The 24231-nt window shown below is 48.9% G+C and overlaps 2 protein-coding genes across 4 annotated transcripts in view; one reads left to right on the top strand and one right to left on the bottom strand.

Annotated features, from left to right (window-relative positions):
• LOC123354232 (protein-arginine deiminase type-2-like) overlaps positions 1 to 24231 on the bottom strand; it is a 162121-nt gene that overhangs the window by 115965 nt on the left and 21925 nt on the right. The window lies entirely within an intron of this gene.
• The window catches only part of LOC123354234 (protein-arginine deiminase type-1-like), a 32280-nt gene continuing 10378 nt past the window's right edge, over positions 2330 to 24231 (top strand). The window contains exons 1-8 of the mRNA XM_044996060.1: positions 2330 to 2418; positions 10141 to 10321; positions 11567 to 11639; positions 13797 to 13858; positions 15270 to 15387; positions 17742 to 17867; positions 22156 to 22334; positions 24056 to 24159. Coding sequence (XP_044851995.1) covers positions 2330 to 2418; positions 10141 to 10321; positions 11567 to 11639; positions 13797 to 13858; positions 15270 to 15387; positions 17742 to 17867; positions 22156 to 22334; positions 24056 to 24159 — 932 coding nt within the window. The remainder of the gene's footprint in view (positions 2419 to 10140; positions 10322 to 11566; positions 11640 to 13796; positions 13859 to 15269; positions 15388 to 17741; positions 17868 to 22155; positions 22335 to 24055; positions 24160 to 24231) is intronic.

Genomic DNA, 24231 nt, shown 5'->3' with positions numbered 1-24231 from the left:
GCGTTCTTTGGGTATAACGGTGCCTTTGGCTTGGTCTACGCCTACAACATAGGTCACCCTAGCTACGCCGCTCAGGGCTGTGAAAAATTTTGCACCTAGTTTGACATACTAGGGTTGACCTAACCCCCACTGTGGACACAGGGAGGTTGGCAGAAGAATTCTTCTGTCTCTAAGAAAGGCGGATGACCTGCATTGATGGAAAAACCTCTTCCGTCGATGTAGGAAGCATCTATGCCACAGTGCTACTGAAGCAGGCAGAGTTGCAACTGACCATCTGAGAGAAGAAAATGTATCTATGAAGTGGCTCTAGAACTAAAATATTTCTAAAAAGAAAAGGCTATTGGAAAACACAGGGATTATAATAGGGGTGACAATGAAACCCGTCTAAAGATTACACCCCCGACCAAAGAACCCTCAATCAAATTTACCATGGCCGGTATTCACTTAAAACTTATACTGCATTACTAGGTCAGTTACAAGTGTGATTTTTTTTAACCAACATATGGTTGTGTCAGTATAAGCCCTAAACACTTATAGGCATACAAGTTCTTCTGCTGGTATAGCTTATGTTTTATGCCAGAATAAACTGCATCTCCACTAGGAGGGTTTGCTGGTTGCCGGCAAAAGGCCAGTGATTCTGGAACAAGCTTTGTTAAGCGCCTCAAACTGGCTCCAAGACTGGGCTTGATAACTTTATGGAGGGGCTGGTAGGATGAGACTGCCTACCACGGCATGTAGCTGATCCATGGTTGCAGTTAGCAAATATCTCCAACGGCCGGAGATGGGACGCTAGGTGGGGAGGGCTCTGAGTTACTACAGTGAATTCTTTCCCAGGTGTCTGGCTTCTGGGTCTCACCCACATGCTCAAGGTCCAACTGACTGCCTTATCTGGGGTCAGGAAGGAATTTCCCCCCAGCTCAAATTGGCAGAGATCCCACCTTCCTCCGCAGCATGGGGCACGGGTCACTTGCAGGTTTAAACTAGCATCAATGGTGGATTCTCTGTAACTTGACGTCTTTAAACCACGAGTTGAGGACTTCAGTAGCTCAGCCAGAGGTTCTGGGTCTATCACAGGAGTGGGTGTCTGAGGTTCGGGGGCCTGCGATGTGCAGGAGGTCAGACTAGATGACCTTGATGGTCCCTTCTAGTCCTAAAGTCTATGAGTATGTCGGCTCCTTTTTGGTATCCAGTACTTGTTTTGATTCATTCTAGACTGTTGGGAAGACATTTTCTCCCCAGTCCAAGTTAGATATTTTCACTGGGTAAAACAGAGCCACCTCAGTTGGGGTCAGAGATCCAGAGTCACCATGCAAAGCTGAAAAGACTCTCCTTCCTCCCCTCTGGTGCAACATCAGACAGGATGGGCTCCACTCCATGCTGGGGGTCCGCAGAAGGAGCCTGCCAATATTATTTATTATTTGTATTGTGGGGGTGCCAAAGGACCCTAGTCACAGGCATGATCCCATTGTCCAAAAAGGACTATCCTCAGATGCAGGGTTGGCCTTACGGGTGGGTGACATGGGTGACCGCCATGGTAAGGGGAGACTCCATAGTCAAGATGCAAGGAGCAGAGCAGGGCGGGCCTGCAGTACGAGGCCATGTGGGGGGAGGCAGCGGGGGCCAGGGACAATGGGGGGGATGGGTGGGGACGAGTGGGGAGCCAGGGGTGCCAAAATACAAGTTGGCCCAGGGTGCCAATTTTCCTAAGGCCAGCCCTGCTCAAATGAAGCCAAAAATCCCCTGGGATTTCACCACCCTTTGATCCTACCCATAGCCTTGATTCAGCCTTGAACCTGAACCCAGACCTCCGGGCAGAACGTAACCCCGCACTGGGTCTGAACACTACCTCCTATAACATGCCTGTTAGCCTACTCCAAGGGCGGGGAGTTAAGAATCAAATATCCTTGTAAAGCCCTTAGCCCGTGTGAAGTGCTCCATCTGCTCATCCCCAGGAGCAGCACACTGAGCAAACGCCCAGGACTTTCCGATCTTCCACACCTGAGTTTGCCGTGAGCCAGTCTCTACCTTTGGAATGACCATGCCGTCAATGCTTGGACGTGACAAACGCCAACTGGGGCTTGGGTCAACACAGCTCCTGCCCTTCCTTCCTCCAGCCCCTCATATAAAACCCAAACAGAAGTAGGTAGGTAGAGACCTTGGAGGGGGAAGGGACGGAGCCTCCAGCTAGTCAGTTCAGATAGGGACGGGAGGAGGGTGGAGCAAATTTTCTATGCCTTGTAATCCAGTCGTGCTGGTTTGCCTGTAAAAAACAGAACAGCCCAGGAGCACAGCTGCTCACTTCGCACACGTTTATGGTCCAAGGCCAACCATGACGCAGCGGAGAGTCCGGGTGTCCACCGAGAGTCCCAGCTACGCCGTCTGTGTGGTGGGCACGGAGGTCTCTGTAGACATCTATGGGTAAGATTCATTTTTCATACCAGGAGATTTGCTGATCTTTGGCACGTTCTCTAAACCGCTTTGACTGTCCGAGGCCAATAGGGTGGGGAGCGGCCTCTAGTATTTCGTGTTTATTTTACAGATGAGCCCAAATGAAAAACACAGATCTACACTCCCTCGCTGAAACTTGCATCCCGTCTCTGGCCCTCCGTCCCAATTTCCTAGGCAGCTTTAGCATAATGAGAGCTCTGGGGTGAAATGCTCCCATTTTCAAAAGGGAATCAGACACTTACTGAAACTCGGTGACTAGTTTCAGAGTAGCAGCCGTGTTAGTCTGTATCCACAAAGAGACAACAGGAGTCCTTGTGGCACCTTAGAGACTAACAAATTTATCTGAGCATAAGCTTTCGTGGGCTACAGCTCACTTCTTTGGATGCATAGAATGGAACACACAGAGTCACTTTTGAAAATGGGACTTAGGCACTTTTGGAAATTTTCCCTTGGTCTCCTTGCATTATTTCCACTGCTGGAAGGAGACCACGGCCTGGCATCACCTTGTCCCCTAACTGGCTATGTGAGATATTCAAACAGTTCTGAAATGCAGATTCAAACACAGACAGCTGAGACATCTGCAGAGACTAAAGCCAGTGCACACCCCTGCTAAATGGATTCTATTTCTAGCCATCAGAGTGCTAGGCAGCAACCTCGCTGTGGGAGTGACTTGTAAATAATTAAACTGGATGAAAGAATAACTATGCCTTCTTCTAAGTGCATAAAAATACATGACTATGCCAGAGTATGTTTTAAGGGGTAACCTAAGGAAAAGAAGGTTTTTCCGATGCGAAGACCAAGGGCTACTTTATTGTGCAGAAATGAGGCTGTATTTGCTAATGCTGTTCCATTATGACGATTTAATAACGTTTGTACTGAAATGGTGCCGCCGGGCAAACCAAGCTGGGAACCTATTTTGCTAGATGTTGTTCTACACGTGATTATTAAAAAGTATTTCTATGACTGGAGCACCAGTCTTGGACTGGGACTCCACCGTGCTAGGTGCTGTACAAAAAGATTGTTCCTGTTCTAAAGCACTCGCCGTCTAGGTAACACAACGGTCGACATTTAAAGGTCAACATTAACCTGTTGTTGCCTTATTGCTACCCAAGAGCAATGGCGGTGCAGGAGCCCAGACTGGGGTGGTGAGAATTTGACTGCAGGTGCTGCAGGGGCGGGGGTAAGCGTGGAGGTTGAGGGTTAAAGATAAAGATAGAGCATAGGTGGGGTGCCAGGCCCTGGCTGGCTGGGAGCTTCCACCCTCACTAGCAGCCCTTTTCTGCCTTTCACAATCATGGCAGCGTTCAGTCCTGCTGCCCGACAAGCGCTGCGGCCCAGATCCATTGAAATCAACAGGGGTTAGGCACCTCGCTGTGTTTGAGGATCTAGGCCTGAGTAAATAGACGACTTTCTTCTCCCCCAAGCACGGACAATAAAACCAAGAGAACACACGCACGTCTGGCACCAAGCCTCGATTCCTCTCTTCCATCTCCATCCACTTCCTTTGGCAGCCACGGCCTCAGACTTCAGGACGGAATTAAAAAAATAATAATAGAACAACTTGGAGCCATCCAGTGGTGGATGCAGTTACCCGTGTAACCACGCAACCTTACTGGAGTCACCCTCCTCCTTCCTTTCCTCATTCCCTTGAGTCATTGGCATGGCTACTACCTCATGTAAACATTATTTACATTGAGAACATATGACTAAAGGGAACATGAGAATCACCTCTTAAAGCAGGGGTGGGCAAACTTTTTGGCCTGAGGGTCGGGGGCCGGAATCAGGCGCAAAGCATTTAGCTTTAGAGCAAAGATGGTTCTTTTACACAACAAAATTAATTGGGTTGGAATCTTTAAATCTGAACCAAGGTCAGAGCTGTGTCTTGTAACAGCTGATGTCACTCACAGATTCCAAGGCCAGAAGGGACCAGTGATCATTCTAGTCAGTCCTCCTGGATAACACAGGCCAGAGAACTGCCCCAAAATTTTTCCTAGACCAGATCTTTTAGAAAAAAACATCCAATCTTGTTTTTAAAATGGTCAGTGATGGAGACCACGGCTATATTTGCTACCTGGGGTCAATGCGATTGCAATGTCAGCAACATCAATGGGTTCTTCAGACTTTGCTTCCAAGTGGCTGTTGTCAGTTAGGTGCGTGTGCACGCTCTCCGGATGCTGTCCCAGCCCTGTGCAGATCGGTGGTTCAGCAGGCCTCGATAGCACTACCCAGAATGAATGACCTCTGGCATGGTTCGGGGACAAAGGCTCTTGGCCAGGTTTACCATCTCCAGGGTTACAGGTACACTAACACAAGTGCCCTGTGGCAAGGAGCAGCTCAGCATCAGGACTTTCTGCTGTCCCCTAGGCTGCACAAAGGGTTAAGGCAAGGTACCCTGACATTTATAGGCTGAGACAAACAATTTACGTACCACCTTATGGGTTTTATGATATCTGCTTGTTAGGTCCCCTTGTCTCTTGCTCCATGTGTCTGGGGCAAAACATCCCTATTCATCACTTCTGTCAAACTCTCTTATCTGGTGCTAAGTCAGGAGGTCTGTAGCAAGGCGGGCTGACTCACCAGCACAGTGCCTCCTGCTGGTCATCTGGAAATTAGCTCTCTCAGCCCTGGAGCGCCCTCTGCAGTCTCTTTTTCTCCACCACATATAGGCCCCACGTCCCTCCCGGACCACGGTGCCCCTTACCTTGGGATGCTGCCACTCACCCAGGGAACCCCACACTCTTGAGCCCACCTTGCCTCAGTGACCCACTGCCGGTCTTCATCTAGCCCCATCCCTCAGGGGCAAACTGCAGTCTGAAATGGCCACTCCATCACTGGCTAGGTGGCTGGACCTGTTGCCTTTCCCTGCACCCCAGTACCTCCTTAGGCCTTCCTGTCAGGCCTCAGCCTGGGAGGTCGCCAGGCCTGAGCTCCCCAGCTCAGCCTGCCCCTTCCCCAACACTGCTCTGTTGAAGGTACCCCGTGCTCCCAGGCACCCCAGTCCTTCTCACCCCAAGGCTGGAGTGAGACTGCCTGACTCCTAGCTCACAGCCCTCTTTATACCAGCCCTACCGGGCCCGGATTGGCTGCTACCTGCCTTCCACTGATTGGGTCCCCGGGGCAGCCCTTTCCCAGAGCTGGTTTTAACCCCTTTCTCTCCAGAGCGGGGTGCTCGGGCGCTACAAGGTCCCTGGGTTAATCACACATACCCAGTATCTGTTGCTTCTCAGGAGTGCCTGTGTTTTAGCAACAGTAACAATACTTTTGCCAAGATCGTTAATTTGTGAATACATGGCCTCACTTTGGTGCAGAGCCTCTGGTCTAGACCTCAGGTCTTGCACCAGACCCAGTGCTCCAGGATCTCTCTCTTTTTCTCCCCTACACTGGTCATCTCATCATGCATCTTAATTTGAGGGGAATTTCCCCAACTCCTCTAAGAAATTATGAAACCATTTGTTAGTGTCAGTAAAGCATCTGCCCCAAACCTATAAGGATACAGCTTTGAATACATAAAAGGCCAGATCGTCATGACCGTAAAGCAGGTATGATCACTTACAGCAGCTTATGTAGTGGCCCAAAATGTAGAGCTGGCAGAAAAACGGAAAAGATGCCATCAACAATTTGGTATGTTCTACGGTGTTTCTGCTTCGCAGGCTCCAAAATGGAACTATTTTTCCCTTTCCTCCCCCAAAAAAATCATGAAACTTTTTCAAAATGTTTTTAAATGCATCTCCCAAGCCCTCCCGTCCTCACTGGTGCTGTTGAATGCAATTAAATGAATGACATCCAGGATTCTTTTTTCCATTTTTTCATCCCTCCTCCCCCTCTTTTCCTTTTGCTACTCTGTGACTTTTCACACTTTCTCTAACCTTGGGAAAGGAATAAAAGAAAGAAAAAAAAAAGGAAAGGCAGGGGGTAAAAAATCAAAATCAGGCAATTTTAACTTTTGAGTTTTTGACAAAAATCTAGAACATTCGTGAAATTTTGTTTAATGCTTTTGGTCTGGGGAAAGGGCCATATTTTGCTGAAAAATTGCTTCATACAGATGTCAACCAGTTTTACTAAGATGTCATAGGATGCAATCCCAGTTTCCCATCCTCTCCCCTCCCTCCCTCACTCTGGGTCTCCGCTTTCATGCCTGCCCATCCACCCAATTCGCCCCCGTAAGTGGAGTGGGGGTGGGCATTGGAGGGCATTGCTTCCCCCCCCCCCAACTGCAAGCCTCAGGCAGGCAGCCTGTGCAAAGTAAGAGCTCTGCAGAGGAGACAAGAGATTTGTCACGAGCTGCTCCCAGCTTACGCCCCTGGGCCAGGGAGTCAGAATTTTGTTTATAAATAGAGTGATTAACTGGTGATTAAGATAAGAAAGGGCTGTGAGGGTGTTTCCTAAAGTTAAATGAGCTGTTCCAAGCCTGGTGAACTGCAAAAAGTAAGTAGCTTGCCATTATTGTATTCAGGAGGTAGTAACAAAAGTTACCTTTCTGATTGTTCAGACAAAGGAAATGCAGTAGATCTAATCTACCTGGATGTCAGGAAGGCATTTGTGACAGTTCCACATGAGGAATTATTAGTTAAATTGGAGAAGATGGGAATTAATATGAGGACTGAAAGGAGGATAAGGAACCGGTTAAAAAGAAGACTACAACAGGTCATACTGCAAGGGGAACTGTCAGGCTGGAGGGAAGTTATTGGTGGACTTCCTCAGTCTTGGGACCAACCTTATTTAACATTTTATTATTGACGTTGGCACAAAAAGTGGGAGTGGGCTAAGAAAATTTGCAGATGACACAAAGTTGGGAGGTATTGCCAGTCCCGAGGAGGACCGGAATACCATACAAGAAGATCTGGATGGCCTTGTAAACTGGAGTAATAGACATGGGATGATATTTAATAGTGCAAAGTGCAAGGTCCTGCATTTAGGGACTAACAACGAGAATTTTTCCTATAAACTGGTGACTTAGCAGTTGGAAGCGACAGTGGCGGAGAAAGAGCTGGGTGTATCGGTTGATCACAGGATGGCTATGAGCCGCCAGCGTGACGTGGCTGTGAAAAGCTAATGCAGTCCTAGGACGTATCAGGCGAGGTATTTCCAGCACAGCTAGGGAAATGTTAGTACCATTATGCAAGGCACTGGTGAGACCCCATCTGGAATACTGTGTGCAGGTCTCCCGTGTTTAAGAAGGATGAATTCAAACTGGAACAGGTGCAGAGAAGGGCTGCTAGGATGATCTGAGGAATGGAAAACTACTTTATGAGAGGAGACTCAAAGAGCTTGGCTTGTTTAGTCGAACCAACAGAAGGCTGAGGGGAGATCTGATTACTCTGTAGAAATACATCAGAGGGACAAATACCAGGGAGGGAGAGGAGTTAAAGTTAAGCACCAGTGTGGACCCCAGAACAAATGGCTCTAAACTGGCCATCAACAAGTTTAGGCTTGAAATTAGATCAAGGTTTCTAACTAGCAGAGGAGGGAAGTACTCAAATAGACTTCCCGGGAGAGCAATGGGGGCACAAAATCCCTAAGTGGCTTCAAAACTGAGCTTGATAAGTTTATGGAGGGGATGGTATGACAGGACTGCCGACAATGGTGTGTGGCCCATCGGCGACTGCCTGGAGCAAAAATCCCCAACGGCTGGAGACAAGACACTAGGTGAGGAGGCTCTGAGTCACCTGGGAGAGAATTCTCTGTAGTATCTGCCTGGTGGGTCTTGCCCATGTGCTCAGGATCTAATTGATCATATTTGGGATCAGGAAGGAATTTCCTCCCGGGTCAGATTGGCAGAGACTGTGGTGGGGTTTTCACCTTCTTCTGCAACATGGGGCATGGGTCGCTTGCAGGTTTAAACTAGTGTAAATGGTGGATTCTCTGTAACTTGAAGTCTTTAAACCATGATTTGAGGACTCCAGTAACCAGCTATCACAGGAGGAGTGGGTGGGTGAGGTTCTGTGGCCTACGATGTGCAGGTCACATCAGATGATCATGATGGTCCCTTTTGACTTTAATAAGTATCTCAGTAAGAACAGACGTTGCAATTTTAAACGAACCAGTGTCCCTTAAGTGACTTGCCACAAGATGTCAGATCATGTTGGTATTAGAGCTGAGTGGGTCTAATATTTATTTAATTTGCTTTCTTGATAGAGGAATTCAATACCGTGCTCCTGTCAGATAGTTCTAAGTTATTATCTGCAAAAAACACTGGAGTTTTCAGTTGCCTAAGTAGCCCCTGGAATCACAATTAAAGTCCCCCCCCAATCTGAAATGGTGCCTCTATTGTCAGGCATGGAATTTGTCCCCCTTTCCCCACCACCCCCAGCCCTGTTGGTCTGACTGGAGTCACCCCCCCAAATATAGAAGTGAAACTACACCTATGCCCCTCTGGGTTCCAGCTTTTTTCACCATTATTCCCCCATTCCTTTGCAGGTCCCTGCTCCCTGGCCACCCTTGCCAAGTCCACTCCCCCAGCTTCCCTATTCCTCTCACTCCGCTTGTGCCCCCATCCGGACCCCACTTCTCCCACTACAAATCCTCCTTATAAGGCTCTCTTAGGTCTGTTAGAGTCCCGGCACCAGACAATGTCTCCATGCAGCAAATTAAGTTGCTGCCTCTGATATAGGTTGACAGCAGTAGAAGGCTGCAGAAAGATTTCTCTGCTGGCCACCCAAGGTAGTCTTGGAGGTCTCGATTTTCCTGTGAATCAGTGTTCCCATTTAAACTAAACTCAGTAGGCGCGTGCCCATTGCTGCCTAGAATGTCCCCTGAAATTTGGGGGGTTGATAGGACGCAGCGTCCCAAAGTTAGCATGTTACAGACAAATACCCGACAATGGCAGGGACCACATAAGAACCCCGCCTGGAAGTAATTCACACAAAGTCTATGGCTGTTCTCTTCGTGCCTATAAACACACGCTTTTGCCAGTCTTCCAAAATTGGCCCCAGAAGCCATCTCTTCTCGGCCTTCTGGCTAAGAGGGGTGAAAACATTATCTAAGTTATATCTGTTCTGGCAGCGTGTGATAAATCTGACATTAACACTTCAGCAGCACCCACCAGAAGAGAAGAAGCTATTAGACAGGTTTACAGGTAGATTTAAAATTCTAGAGGAGGTTGAGCGATGACAGATTAATCTCTCTCTTTACGAGTTGCTTCAGGCACTGACATGTAAAGAGAAACCAGGAATAAATCCCTGAAATATTTTTCTTGTGGTTAACGTTTACACAGCTTCATCCCTTTTCTTTGGGAAAGGAAAGAAGGGATGCAAATCATATGCAAGACAAAAATGCCTCCCCCTAGCACATTTAGGTGTTAATAGGTTAATTAATGTTCGCAGGGTGCTTTGAAAGTGTGAAGTACCATACCTGCTGAGTGCAAAGAATAATTATTGCTTGCAGATGCAAAATCCAGTCCATTTAAATGCCACCTTTTAGCTGAGAATCTCAATCATTAATTTAGCCTCATAAAAAAAATCCCATTTGGTCACGATTAGAGCTGGGAAAAAATTTTCAGACTCAATGCAAAAGAAAAAAAAAGCAGATTTGGCAACATCAAGATGTTAGGTGAATGAATTTGCACCGATGTCGCTGATGACCCACAGAACCCTATGGGAATTTCCTGAGTCTGTGGGGATCTTTAGTCAGTGCTTTTATGCGTATACGTAGACAGTGAGAGGGATAACTCTGACGGGCTCCTTTCTGTCCCAGATCCATCCCAAGCGGTGCCACGTCATTTGATGCCCGTGGTACCTCTGGAGTGAAGGTCTATGTTGTCTACAAGCCTAATGCTGTGAAGAAACCTGCTGGTGCATCGAGATGGACCCTGAATTCTCAGGTGGAGGTCACAGTGTCCATGGACATCCCGAGCAGTACTGTCAATGATAGCAAGGTGTGTGGATTGCCGGGCTTTGAAAGACTCGCATGATCACCCCTGGAAACATGGGGTCAATCTTTGCAGGTTCAGAAGAAAGGGGCTGTTTTAACTAGGGGATGTGGCACAGTTGCAGAGTGCTTGTATGTCAGAAACACCGCGATCAGCCAACTTCTAAAGATCAGATTCCCAGCGAAATCTGTGTCGTTAACAGCCACAAAAAGACATAGAGGAGAGTAAGGGTGTGTGTGAAGGGGAGTGAGGTTGCCCAAAGAATGGAGAGAGGAAGGGTTAACGTGCTGGAAATTCAATGATTGAAAAGTCTGGTGGCAGACACCCAGGAGCTAGTGCAAGAGAAGAGGAAACCCTTCTTTCACCTTGGCTTTAACTTGGAGATTAACTGTGCATGGTCATTGTATGAGTGGTGCACAAACTGGGCGGTGCCCTCCACTGGGTGCAGAAGAGGTTCTTGGGTGGGGGGTGGTGTGCAAAGAAACTGGGATCCCGCAGGTCCCATGAATGCCCAGTCCAGCAGCCACTGCTCTCTGGCCACCCAGCACTGAAGGCAGCGTTGCCGTCAGCAGCAGCGCAGAAGCAAAGGATTACTTCAGATTACAAGTAATGGGGGGTGGGGGTGACAAATTATGTGAATGGCAAGGCGGGGGTGGGGGGTGACTGGAAAAGCTTGTGCACCACTGGTCTGCATAGCCCGGGGCAGAGAGCCTCCCAGCCCGGGTCGACAGATTCTCTACTAGCAGTGGGCTTCAGAACACCAGCTCCAGGCCAAGCACAACTTCAAAGCACTGAACGCACAGCTGTGTTTAGAGAGCGAACGCAAACCCTGCGAGCCCCACTCTGTTCACCCAGGCCGGGAGGCTCGCTGCCATGAGCTGAGTACACATGTGCCATAATGCCAGAAACGACACAGAGGATTCCAGGGAATGGGCTTCCCCACCCCCTGTTCCCTGGGTAAATTGCCTGGGGTTATAAATCCATCGCCAAGACCTTTCCCGACTCCCCTTAGCGTGAATTAGGCCTGTTGGATGAATGACTCACCGACTGAATCATCAACTGCCATGAGCATGCAGGATGGTCCTACAGTTGATTTATTGAGGGTGGTCTCCATACCCCCCCGCTCAATCTCAGCAGATATCGGGCATCACGGCTCTCTGAGGGCAATGAAGAGATCACATTTGACAACGGGAGCGTGGCATGATATGGACCTTTGCTAGAATTGATCGTGACCAGGCAATGTCTTCACAGGTTAGGATTTCGTACTATGGACAGAAAGAGAATGCACCTATAGAGGGGGCTTGGTTATACCTCACCTGTGTCAGTAAGTATTGTAAAAACAATCGGCTAAATACCCTTGAGACACGCAACCTAGGCAGCAAATGGGAATTAGTTTGTGTGCGTGTATAAATACTGTAACATTTTCTATTTTTCCATCCACTTCATGATAAGCTATTCAAAGGGACGAGAGAAATGGATACGCCTCCCTTCATCACATATATATAAGATATGTGTATGTATATATATTAAATATAATATGTACAAACAGTCCTTTCAAATAAACAAAATAAAGGGGAGATGTTTGTGTTTCATGTATATTTAATATATATGCAGTGTATATAATAGAAACCAGTGGTTTTCAACCTGTGGTCCACAGACCTCTGGGGGTTCGCAGACGATATCGAAGATTTCCAAAGGCGTCTGCACATCCATTCAATATGTTATTGGGGTCTGCAAATGAAAAAAGGTTGAAAACTACTGATAAACATATTATACCCCCATACCCCCACCCTCACCACAGATATATTTAATGCAGGGAGGCTTGTACATTTCTCTCTTCCCTTTGAACAGCTTATAATTAAGTGGATGAATGCAAGAAATAGAACATTAGCATGTTAATCTTGCTCACCCCACGAAATCCATCTGCTGTGTCATGTCCCTACTTGCCTGCTGTTCTACACCCCTTTCCTATGAACAATACGACTATCTGGCTGGCTAACCAGGGTCCCAAAGAAACTGGGTGTGGGATTTTCAGAAAAGGCACATACAGCAGAACCTCAGAGTTACAAACACTAGAGTAACGAGCTGACCAGTAAACCACACCCCTCATTTGGAACCGGAAGTACACAATCAGGCAGCAGCAGAGATAAAAAAACCAGATACAGTACTACGGTGCTGTGTTAAACCTAAACTACTACAAAAAAATAAGGGAAAGCAGCATTTTTTTTCTGCATAATAAAATTTCAAAGCTGAATTAAGTCCATGTTCAGTTGAAAACTTGGAAAAGAATGGCCCTAATGTTTTGTTCAGAGTTTCGAACATTTCAGAGTTACGAACAACCTCCATTCCCGAGGTGTTCGTAACTCTGAGGTTCTATGGTACATTTGAAAATCCCACCCTAGGAAGCTGACATTTTCCCACCTGCTATGGCTCTCTGAAGTGATGAACACTAGCTTCTCAACCAAATGTTTGCCCTGGGCTCAAACTCTGGGCACGTATGGGCACTCCCTTAGTCTCCAATCCCACCAGGGCACATAAAGTGATTCAGCTTCTCCATGTAATGTTCACAGCACACACACAGAGAGAAGTTAGATAAAAAACACAGCACTCTCTTGCTGGAAGGCTGCACTGTACCACTACTTTATATCTTAGCATGCAGAACCCTAACACACAAGAACCCAAACCCAGAGTTAGACAAAGCAGGCTGCTCCCTAAAACAGCGAGGCACAGCTCATCCCATCTTACTTTAGGGTGGCTCTCTGCAGACTGACTGCTGAAAGACCAGGTTGCAGGCTTCCCTGCAGATCCTCTGAGCCTGCAAGCAGGACCAGGAAGTAGCCACCTCCTCCTCCAGTCCCATGCCCTCTGAATGATGCTCACTTTGTTTCTCCCACTATCTTTTTTGATCAGCTCAGTGGACTACCAGACAGAGACCCACCATTTAGTTAGACCTAATGTCTACTATTGACTAGAGGTCCAGTAAGGAGCATATGGTCAGAAATCTGGGGGGTAGGGGGGATGAGAAGCATTCCCTGAAGAAGGGCCCCTTTAAAATATTTCATCACTTCAAGCAAATATTTTGGTGTTTACATGCCATATTCTGGAAACATTTCTTCCTGCTTTCATTGAATCGTCATTCAACAACAAAAGGCAGATATCAAAGAAACGGGTCAAAGAATCATTGCATCCATGAAATTATTTCCACCCGTGCTTTCCTGCTCCAGGGACCAAAGATGGGAGTAGACAGATGAAAATCATAGGAAGTGGCAGGAAAAGGCTGGAAGATACAGATTCTGAATGGAGACCCGGGGAGTCCTGTTCACCCGGCCCTGTCCTGCTGTGTGTGTCGAGGGTGGGAGAGTTGGTGCTGTCCACATACGGATGGATAGTGTTAAGAAAGCACCCAAGACATCAATGCTTTGGGTGTGCTCATTCTCCTGCTGTCTGGGACCAGGGCTTCCTTCTCCCTTTGTGATTTCAGATGTCTCTCTGGACACCGACACGGACCGCAGCGGGATGGTGAAGAGCAATGGAATCAACAAGGTAATGAGCCTAATTTCATATTTGTAAGCAAGGAGTAAGGTAAAGCATTCAGCATGGAAACACTTCTATTCCCGGTCCTAACAGGCACTAGCAACCAGAAGCTGACAGTGACAGAGGCTGTGTTGTGGAGACAGACTGTTTTCTGAATCTCTGAAGAAGCCAACCTAGTCCCAGTGTTGTTTTTCCATGTCCTACCGCTATGAAACCATGGCATTGCCCCTGTGCAAAATTCTCCTCCCTGCTACTCCAGTGCAGAGTCAGGGGTCAGGAGAGCAGAAGTAGCATTAGAGAAAATTATTTGGCTCCCGAACTTTTTCCATCAGGCTTGAGATTTGCTAAGGACTCCATCCGTCAACGGGGTTGTGCAAAAAAGAAAGAAACTACCCCTTTGGTCCTGGATCGGTGTATTTGCTGCGGGTTCCAGCTTGCTCCATGCCTGGGTTAAAGAGTCGGATGCCCAAGTTCCCAGTGAATGTTTTTTATGGAACAATACAGGGATAGATTCACCCCGGCTGCTCTCCTGTAGGGACACACCCAGGGGAGGGCAAGTAGCTTCCGCTTTCCTTCAAACCACGTCTACACTAGAAAAAAACAATTTTGGGTTAACTCAGGTTATGTCTGTAGTGTAGACATGGCCTAATTTGGGTTAAAATGCCAGCGTAGACCCGGCAGTTGTAGTTTTCATACGAGTTTAATATGGGGCTGAGATCATGTGTTAAAACTACAACTAACTCCCTGGCTTACATTAGGGTTTTAGCCCATTAGCTTGTTAACATGTTAACGTCTATTTTCCTAGTGTAGACATGGCTCTGGGGTTTTGCCAGCCAGGGGCACCCTTAGAGTATGTCTGCACTGCAGTTGTAGGGTGACCAGACAGCAAATGTGAAAAATCGGGACAGGGGTTGGGGGTAATAGGAGCCTGTATAAGAAAAAGACCCCAAAATCGGGACTGTCCCTATAAAATCAGGACATCTGGGCACCCTGTGCAGTTGGGAGGTTTGATTGCTAGCCCCGCTCACCCAGGACCCCCTGGGTACATACGTGAGTGGCCACCGAGAGTCCTGGCCAGACAGGGCCAGTCCATGCAGCCAGCCGTGCTGCTGCGGCTTCCCAGCTATTGTTTCTTGAGCTGGCTTTGATCTCAGGAACGTCTCCTCGTGCAGCCATCACCTTCCCCGCGCCTCGGAGACGGGCCCGTCGCTGGAGGCTGCTCTCCGGATGTGCTGACCCAGCACATCTGCTGTACACGCCTGACCGCACCCCATCACAGGCGTGGCCGCTCGTCCGCATCATTGCCAGGGCTGTTAGGGGGGGAGGAGAGGAAGGGTAGATTCCAGGTGAGGAGGAAGAGGGAATTCAGGCTCTGGCCTGGTCAGTGTTTGTACCAGATCCCTTTGTGTTTCCTCTGCAGACAAAATGGACGTGGGGCCCTGATGGGCAGGGAGCCGTGCTGCTAGTGAACTGTGACAGGGACAGCCCGGGTGCCAAGGAGATGGACAGTGCTTACCAGTATGTGCAGTCCTATGCAGGTACTCACAGGGAACAGACCTCTGCTCTGGGCCGAGCGTTAGACAGGTGCAGGGGGGAGTCTGAACGTGAGCCAGGCCAGAACTAGATTGATATTTCCTGGGCCGACTGTCAGGTGCTACCACTACGATTCCAACGTAGGTGAAGTGAGTTTCAGTGTGTAACACCTGGCGATGGGATCGGACGGTCCCTCGACTCACGCCTCCAACCGCGGCTCCTTGTCTTTTGGGGGGGGGGGCGTCCCCCTTTCTCTGCACATCTCCCCCTCCCCCCTTAGGGCTCATCTACACAGGGAAGTGAGTGAAAAACAGCTAGCGCGGGTATGAATTTAAGTGCAGCAGGTATTCTGCACTAACCCCCCCATGTCGATGCTCCTTTTCCTCATGAACAGTGCCTTTTATGCAGTGTGGCTTAATCCACTTTGGATGTGGACGGACCTAATCTGCACAAAGGCACTCACTCATAGTGTGGAATCAGTGTGTCCACACAGGAAACTCGTCTGGAACTGCTATTTGGCTATTCGGCACTAATTAGGGGGGACTTTTTCCCCATGTAGACAAGCCCTTAGATGCTATCCTGGCTGGGAAAACAAACTGAGTAGACAAATAGAAGTGGGAGTCTAATATCTTAACCTCGCGGCTTCAAAAGAAGCTCCAATTTTCAACCTTTGACCCATGCAAGCAGTGACCTGTCCCTGCTGCTCCTAGGCAGAGGCGCAGCAGGCAGGCGCTGCACGCTGCCTGTGCCCGCAGCTCCCATTGGCTGTGGTTGCCAGCCAGTGGGAGCCGTGGAGCTAGCGCTCGGGGTGGGATGAGGGCAGCGTGCAGAGCTGCCTGCTGCACCTCCGCCTAGGAGCAGCTGGGAGAGGTTGCTGCTTGAGGGGAGCTGCCTGAAGTGAGCGTCCCCTGAATCCGGCACCCCACACCCCCTACTGTGCACCAGCCCGCTGCCCCAAGCCCTCTCCTGCATCCAAACTCCCTCCCAGAGCCTGCGGCCCGCACTTCTGCCCGTGCCCATAGGTGCCAACTTTCACTGTTCCCGGTGGTGCTCGAGCCCACCCCTAGCCCCGCCCCTGCACTGCCCTCACCCTGCCCCATTCCACCCCTTCCCCCAAGTCCCCGCCCCTGCCTGCCTCTTCTCTGCCTCCTCCCCTGAGCGCACCCTCCCTCCTGGAAAGTCTTAAATCCAGCTAAACAGCTGTTTGGCGGCAGGAAGTGCTGTGGGAGGTAGGCAGAGGAGTGGGGACGCGGCGCACTCGGGGGGGAGGAGGTGGGGCAGGTGGTGAAGGGAGCTTGGCTGCCGTTGGGTGCAGAGCACCCACTAATTTTTCCCCTTGGGTGCTCCAGCCCCGGAGGCACCCACGGAGTCACCGCCTATGCCTGTGCCCTAATCCCCTGCCAGTCCTGTGCCAACCCGACTTTCAACGAAGATCAGAAATGCTGGTTTATAGAACTTCCCAGTTGGTGAAGTGTCGGATAAAACAGCTTTTACTGTATAATAAAAAATAAACATAAAGTGAGCACTATAGACGTTGTATTCTACGTTGTAATTGAAATCAGTATATCTGAAAATGTGAAAAACATCCAAAAATATTTCTATAAATAGTATTCTATTATTGCTTAACAGCGCGATTAACTGGGATTCATTTTTTTAAATCGCTTGTCAGCCCTAGTAGCAATAACATAAAGCCATAGCAAGCCGCCCATATAATCTGACAGCCAGATATAAGCTCAGTATAAGCTCTGTATCTAGACACACACTGGGAAAGTCAAAGTTTCAAGGCTTGAGATTGAAAACCTCAACAGGTCCCTGTAATAAGCTGCTTGTCTTCACTTTCAAGGCCTTTCACAACGTATTCCCCCCGCCCCTTCATCTCTCATTCAATATCAAAAGGTCGACTCTCACCTCCCATCAGCCCATGATGGCAGCTTCCTTCGCCCACTTGCTAAATTTTCAAACCAGCACCTTCATGCTTTCTCCCAGGCTGCCCCTCACGCTTGAGAGAAGCTCCTCATAGACATCTGCAAACTAACTCATTCTCCTGCGTCAAACCCTCCTTAAAACTCCCCTCTGCCATAAGCCTACAGAAAACTGGACAACTGGTGGGCTGCTGGTGTTCTGAGACCACTGCCTGTCATGATGACCAGTGGTGTTCCACTGTTTCCTTGTATTCCCTCATCTTACTGTGGTCTCTTGTCTCATACTTGGACTATGAGTTCTTTGGGGGAGAGGCAGCTTTGTCTCTTTATTCTGTGCTTGTACAGCTCCTAGTACAATGGTCCATGACTGGGGCTTCTAGGCATTATGAGAAAACAAATAATAATAGTGGCCAATGCCTATCTCTTCTCTTTCCAAGATCTTGAAGACATGTCACTTATGATCCTGAGAAGCCAAGGCCCCAGTGCCATCTTTGCTGACTACAAGTTGGTTCTTCACGTTTCTGTGGCCGATGTGGATAAAGTGAGAGTTTTCCATGCCAGTGGTGAGTATTTAACCTTCCTGTCTATCTAGGGGCGTGGGTGGCCCCATCACCAGAATATCTGAGCCACTCACATATATTAATGAGTTTAGGTGGAATTCGCTTGAGTGCCTAAATGAACTAGATCCTTGAAAGTCAACAGGGCTCGGATGACAGTGAAATCCTTGCTCGTCTTAAACACAAAAAAACAGCTTACAAGAAGTGGAAGATTGGACAAATAACCAGGAAGGAGTATAAAAGTATTGCTCAGGAGTTGCAGCTAGCTGGAGATGTTAGGAATAACAAGAAGAGTTTCTTTAGGTATGTTAGCAACAGGAAGAAAGTCAAGGAAAGTGTGGGCCCCTTGCTGAATGAGGGAGGGAACCTAGTGACAGAGGATGTGGAGAAAGCTAGTGTACTCAATGCTTTTTTTGCCTCTGTCTTCACAAACAAGGTCAGCTCCCAGACGGCTGCACTCTGCAGCACGGTATGGGGAGGAGGAGACCAGCTCTCTGTGGAGAAAGAAGTAGTTCGGAACTATTTAGAAAAGCTGGACGAGCACAAGTCCATGGGGCCGGATGCGCTGCATCTGAGGGTGCTAAAGGAGTTGGCCGATGAGATTGCAGAGCCATTGGCCATTATCTTTGAAAAATCATGGCGATCGGGGGAGGTCCCGGATGACTGGAAAAAAGCTAATGTAGTGCCCATCTTTAAAAAAGGGAAGAAGGAAGATCCAGGGAACTACAGGCCAGTCAGTCTCACCTCAGTCCCTGGAAAAATCATGGAACAGGTCCTCAAGGAATCAATCCTGAACCACTTAAAGGAGGGGAAAGTGATCAGGAACAGTCAGCATGGATTCACCAAGGGCAAGTCATGCCTAACTAACCTAATTGCCTTCTATGATGAGATAACCGGCTCTGTGGATGAGGGGAAAGCAGTGGATGTGCTATTTCTGGACTTTAGCAAACCTTTTGATACAGTCTCCCACAGTATTCTTGCCAGCAAGTTAAAGAAGTCTGGGCTGGATGAATGGACGGTAAGGTGGATAGAAAACTGGCTAGATGGTCAGGCTCAACGGGTAGTGATCAATGGTTCCATGTCTAGTTGGCAGCCGGTATCAAGTGGAGTGCCCCAAGGGTCGGTGCTGGGGCCGGTTTTGTTCAATATCATTAACGATCTGGAGGATGGTGTGGACTGCACCCTTAGCAAGTTTGCAGATGACACTAAACTGGGAGGAGTGGTTGATACGCTGGAGGGTAGGGCTAGGATACAGAGGGACCTAGACAAATTGGAGGATTGGGCCAAAAGAAATATGATGAGGTTCAACAAGGACAAGTGCAGAGTCCTGCATTTAGGATGGAAGAATCCCACGCACTGCTATAGATTAGGGACCGAATGGCTGGGCAGCAGTTCTACAGAAAGGGACCTAGGGGTTACGGTGGACGAAAAGCTGAATATGAGTCAACAGTGTGCCCTTGTTGCCAAGAAGGCTAATGGCATTTTGGGTTGTATAAGTAGGGGCATTTCCAGCAGATCGAGGGATGTGATCATTCCCCTCTATTCAGCACTGGTGAGGCCTCATTTGGAGTACTGTGTCCAGTTTTGGGCCCCACACTACAAGAAGGATGTGGATAAATTGGAGAGAGTCCAGCGGAGGGCAACAAAAATGATTAGGGGGCTGGAGCACATGACTTACGAGGAGAGGCTGAGGGAACTGAGATTGTTTAGCCTGCAGAAGAGAAGAATGAGGGGGGATTTGATAGCTGCTTTCAACTACCTGAAAGGGGGTTCCAAAGAGGATGGATTTAGACTGTTCTCAGTGGTAGAAGATGACAAAACAAGGAGTAATGGTCTCAAGTTGCAGAGGGGGAGGTTTAGGTTGGACATTAGGAAAAACTTTTTCACTAGTAGGGTGGTGAAGAACTGGAATGGGTTACCTAGGGAGGTGGTGGAATCTCCTTCCTTAGAGGTTTTTACGGTCAGGCTTGACAAAGCCCTGGCTGGGATGATTTAGTTGGGTTTGGTCCTGCTTTGAGCAGGGGGTTGGACTAGATGACCTCCTGAGGTCCCTTCCAACCCTGAGATTCTATGATTCTATGACTAAGCAGAACTAGACAAAAAACAGACGTTTTGATTTACTGAAAATTTCTAAACATAAACAAGTTTTGGGTCAAATGAAATGTTTAATTCAACCCCAAATAAAATGTTTCTTTCATTTTTGAACATTTTCTAACTTCAGAAAAACTTGGAAATAAAATTAAAGGAAATTTCAAACTGGAAAAGTCATTTTGAATCAGAAAACTGAAAAGTTTCATTTTGGAAAGGTCAAAATCCAGAACTGCAGATTTTTTTTGACTGAAACAATTAAGTGAAAAATTGACACAAATTGGCAATGTGCTTCAGTGTCGCCCAATCTGGATTTTTTGCTGGAAAAAAGTTTTGCCCCCAAAACATCCCCCAGTTCTATTTCTAAGGGTACGTCTACACTACCCGCCGGATCGGTGGGTAGTGATCGATCCCTGATCGCTCTGCCGTCGACTCCTGTACTCCACTGTGGCAAGAGGTGGAAGCGGAGTCGACGGGGGAGTGGTGTCAGTGAGGACGCAAGGTAAGTCGACCTAAGACATGTTGACTTAAGCTACGCTATTCTCGTAGCTGAAGTTGCGTATTTTAGGTCGATTTCCTCCAATGTAGACCAGGCCTAAGACATTGTTCCACCATCTGTCTCCAATACCACACAAAGCAGGAACGTACCAACCCCAACGGGGGCACTTAGAAATTAAGGACCGGACTGGTAAATGCTTTATGCTCCCAACAGTCCCCCTCCTTGTGTGAATAATGGATCAGCAGTGTGAGCAAGGAGTTTAAATCTGGCCTCACTGCCTCGCTCAGGGACAAGGAGTCTGTGGGTAGAGTAGTGTAGCTGCAGAAGCGTGGGCTATTCGCCTGAGTACAAACCCATAGGAACATACATGGGGCAGCTCCCCCCAGCCGCTGTGGCTACACTGCTGTCTTTTAGCGTGCTAGCTCAGGCGAGAGTTAGCACAAATATTTCTGCATGAACTGGGAATGACACCTCTAGCTCCTAGTGTAAACCGTACTCTGTGGCCGAGCCAGGAACAGAATCCATCTCTCCGGAGCCTTAACTACAAGACCATCCTTCCTCCATGGCAGTCTCTTGAAGTCCAGTGATCTGACAATACATTCGGCACATAACTCTATAGCTCTCAACAGTCAATATCGTTCGACATCTGGTTTCTCTGGCTTTGTAATTTTCCTGATAATTTAGACGTTTCGTGTCATTTCACTTTCCTGTTCCTGTAAAATTTGATGTCCTCCGATTTCAAAGGTATTTCCTGTCCTCTGAGCATCTCTGCATTCTCTTGCGTTAGCCCTTTTAGAAGATTGGGTTACAGGACAGTTTGGGTTATTAAAAAAAAGAATAATGCTTTGTTTGAAGCAGCCTGCTGAAATTTCAGAGGGCAAGGTCTGCTTCTCACACCAGCTCGTCTCCGCGTTTGACGTTCCATTAGGCATTTCCAAGCTCGCCTGGGCAGGCCTGACTGCCTACAGAGCCCAAAGACATATGAGTGGTGGGCATTGCTCTGCCTCATGATTGCCAGCCCACCCACCCCACCAAATCATGATGCAAGTCAGTTTTTGCAGGACAAACTTCAGAGGTGGGCAGTGTGACCCAGGGAAATAAATACACGGCTGGTATCCAGGATGGCCCATGTTCCAGTCCAGTCATTGTGTGCACTTGGATATTAGGAAACCCTTTTTCACTAGTAGGGTGGTGAAGCACTGGAATGGGTTCCCTAGGGAGGTGGTGGAATCTCCTTCCTTAGAGGTTTTTAAGGCCTGGCTTGACAAAGCCCTGGCTGGGATGATTTAGTTGGGTTTGGTCCTGCTTTGATCAGGGGGTTGGACTAGATACCTCCTGAGGTCTCTTCTGACCCTGATCTTCTATGATTCTATGAGCTTGGGCAAGACACTTAGATCAAAGCTGGGCACCTCGCTGGGCAAACAGATTCTTATTTCAATGCCTAAATCCATGACTGAGTGCTGAGCCCCTGCAGCTCCCATCCAAAATGAGGCCATGGATTTAGGGGGCCAACTTTAGACAACTCACACTTGAAAATTTTGGCTGCAGGGTGTACAAAGGAATATTAACTGTAGCCACTGGACAATGCAGGAGACGCTCTCCTTTAGTATACACCACCTTCTTCCCACCTTCCCCTGGCTGCCCCGTCCACCCCAGTGCGTGAAATGTCCAGTTCACACTGTGGTGTGAATTCCTTCCTGTCCCTAGGCAGTGGCTCACTCGCCCAGTACGAGCATGTGCTGGGGTCGGATAAACGCTCCTACGTAGTGGACCGTTCCAGCGGACAAGAGGAGGACACCTTCTACGTGGAGGGATTGGCCTTCCCGGACGCTGACTTCTCAGGGCTGGTTTCCTTCCACGTCACGCTGCTGGAGGTCTCCGATAAGGTACGCTACACTCTTGGACTCTGGGCAGTACAGAGAGATGCTTCTAGCATGCTTCAGCCAGTGGAAGGATGATCACACAGGGAGGCAAGGATCAAGGACACTGCCCCCATGGGGTTCCCCAGGCCAACGTAGTCCCCTTCCCCAGGAGAAGGGTTTCAGAAAGACCAAAGGGCTCAGACAAATTAGGAACAACCCCAATTTCCAGCTCTGGCCATGACTTTTATTGCATTGAACAGGAGTTCCCAGAACCTGAGCTTCTGGTCAGTTGCTCAGAGAGGAACCTTCCCTTGGGAGCACTTTTTGAGCACATCAGGAAGCATAAAACAGAATAAAGTCAATTAAACCAGCCTCTCCCAGATGCTCTATGAGGCAGGCTGGCCTGTGACACTCATCTACCCCCCTGCAGCCAAATCTGGTACCCACCGGGGTCTCCGTGAGGAGAACCTGCTCTAACCCCAATCAATCACTTTCCCCTGGACAATTTGGTGTTTTCCATGGCTCTCCCCTCGAGCCCTGTTCTGGCTGAAAGGAGGGGGCTGCTGGCTGAACCCTGAGTCTGAATGACCATCATTTTAAAGGGTCGTAAACACTACAGTGTTTTATTGTGTTTGTTGCCAGCATGTGATGTGTGATTAGGGATCCGTGTTCCTCACGGAGGTCGCAGGAAGTCAGGGAGGTAATGTTTGTCATGGGAGCGGCTGCAGCTCGGTGGCTCCCAGCACAATCCTGGGGCAGCTGGAGCAGCGGCTGGCCCCCAGGGGCTCCCACTCCGACGGTGGCTGGAGTGGCAGCGGGGCCCCCAGGGATTTCTCCTCCCTGGAGGCTGGAGCGGCAGTGGGGCCCCCACCCCACAGCAGGTGCCATGGGCCCCCCAGGGCTCCCACCTTGCAGCTGGTGCCATGCCCCCTCCCCCCGCCAAGATTCAGTCAGGGCTATTTATGGTATATGTCATGGAAAGGTCGCGGGCCATGATTTTTTTGTTTCTTGCCCGTGACCGGTCCATGACTTTTGCTAAATATGCCCGTGATTAAATCGTAGCCTTAGATGTGATGGAGGGTTCCCGGCTACCCATGCGGCAGTTAAGGCCCTGCCCCTAACCATGACATTGCCAGGGCTAGAGATGAGCTCAGTTGTCCCGGGACAAAGTCTCGTTACTGTGCAGTGAAGACAGGACCTCCTGACCACGTCTATGTCATTCGGTTAGCCAGGCCCCCCAGCAAAGAGAACACACATACAGGAGATGTTAAACCAACTCCGCTCTCCCTGGCGAGCCCTTCCAAAACTCAGACTGGGGTTGCAGCCTATTTTCCCACGGGAAGGGGCTTGGAGTGGCGCTGGAGAAGACTGCTCCCTTCCAGTGGGGAAAAGAAAGGGTTAAGAAAAAGCCATGAGAGTGGCCAGCGCCCCCTGCACCCTGCGTGGAGATGGCCTCCTAAGCGAAGTGGCAGCCATGGAGCTAACTATCCGGTGACCCTCCTTAGCTGCACACTTGCAATTTAAGGGCGTTTCTGGCCAGGAGCTCTCCGTCTTCGGCTCAGCTTGCTCTGCCGTTCTGTTCCCGTAAGTCCCGTCGCTGCTGCGGTGCCCCCTACTGGAGAGTAGTGCACAGCTGGCTTCTGAGTCCTTCATTTCGGAGCCGTACTGTCAGCCTCTTGCTCCTTCAGAGATCGGGTTTTGCTTTTGCTCGGCGCTCAGTGACTTTCATCTCTTGTTGCCTGTAGAATGCACCAGACACCCCCGTTTTCACAGATACCGTGGTCTTCCGGGTGGCCCCGTGGATAATGACGCCCAACACCCTGCAGCCTTTGGAGGTTTTTGTCTGCAGGTGAGAGTGATACGACTGATCATTTCAGTCACCAGTCCGCATTGGAGTGGGGTGGAGTCACGCTGCTTCCGC

Source organism: Mauremys mutica, chromosome 21 (genome assembly GCF_020497125.1).
Source record: "Mauremys mutica isolate MM-2020 ecotype Southern chromosome 21, ASM2049712v1, whole genome shotgun sequence".
NCBI classification, from domain to species: domain Eukaryota; kingdom Metazoa; phylum Chordata; order Testudines; family Geoemydidae; genus Mauremys; species Mauremys mutica.
This window is presented reverse-complemented; position numbering and strand designations above follow the sequence as displayed.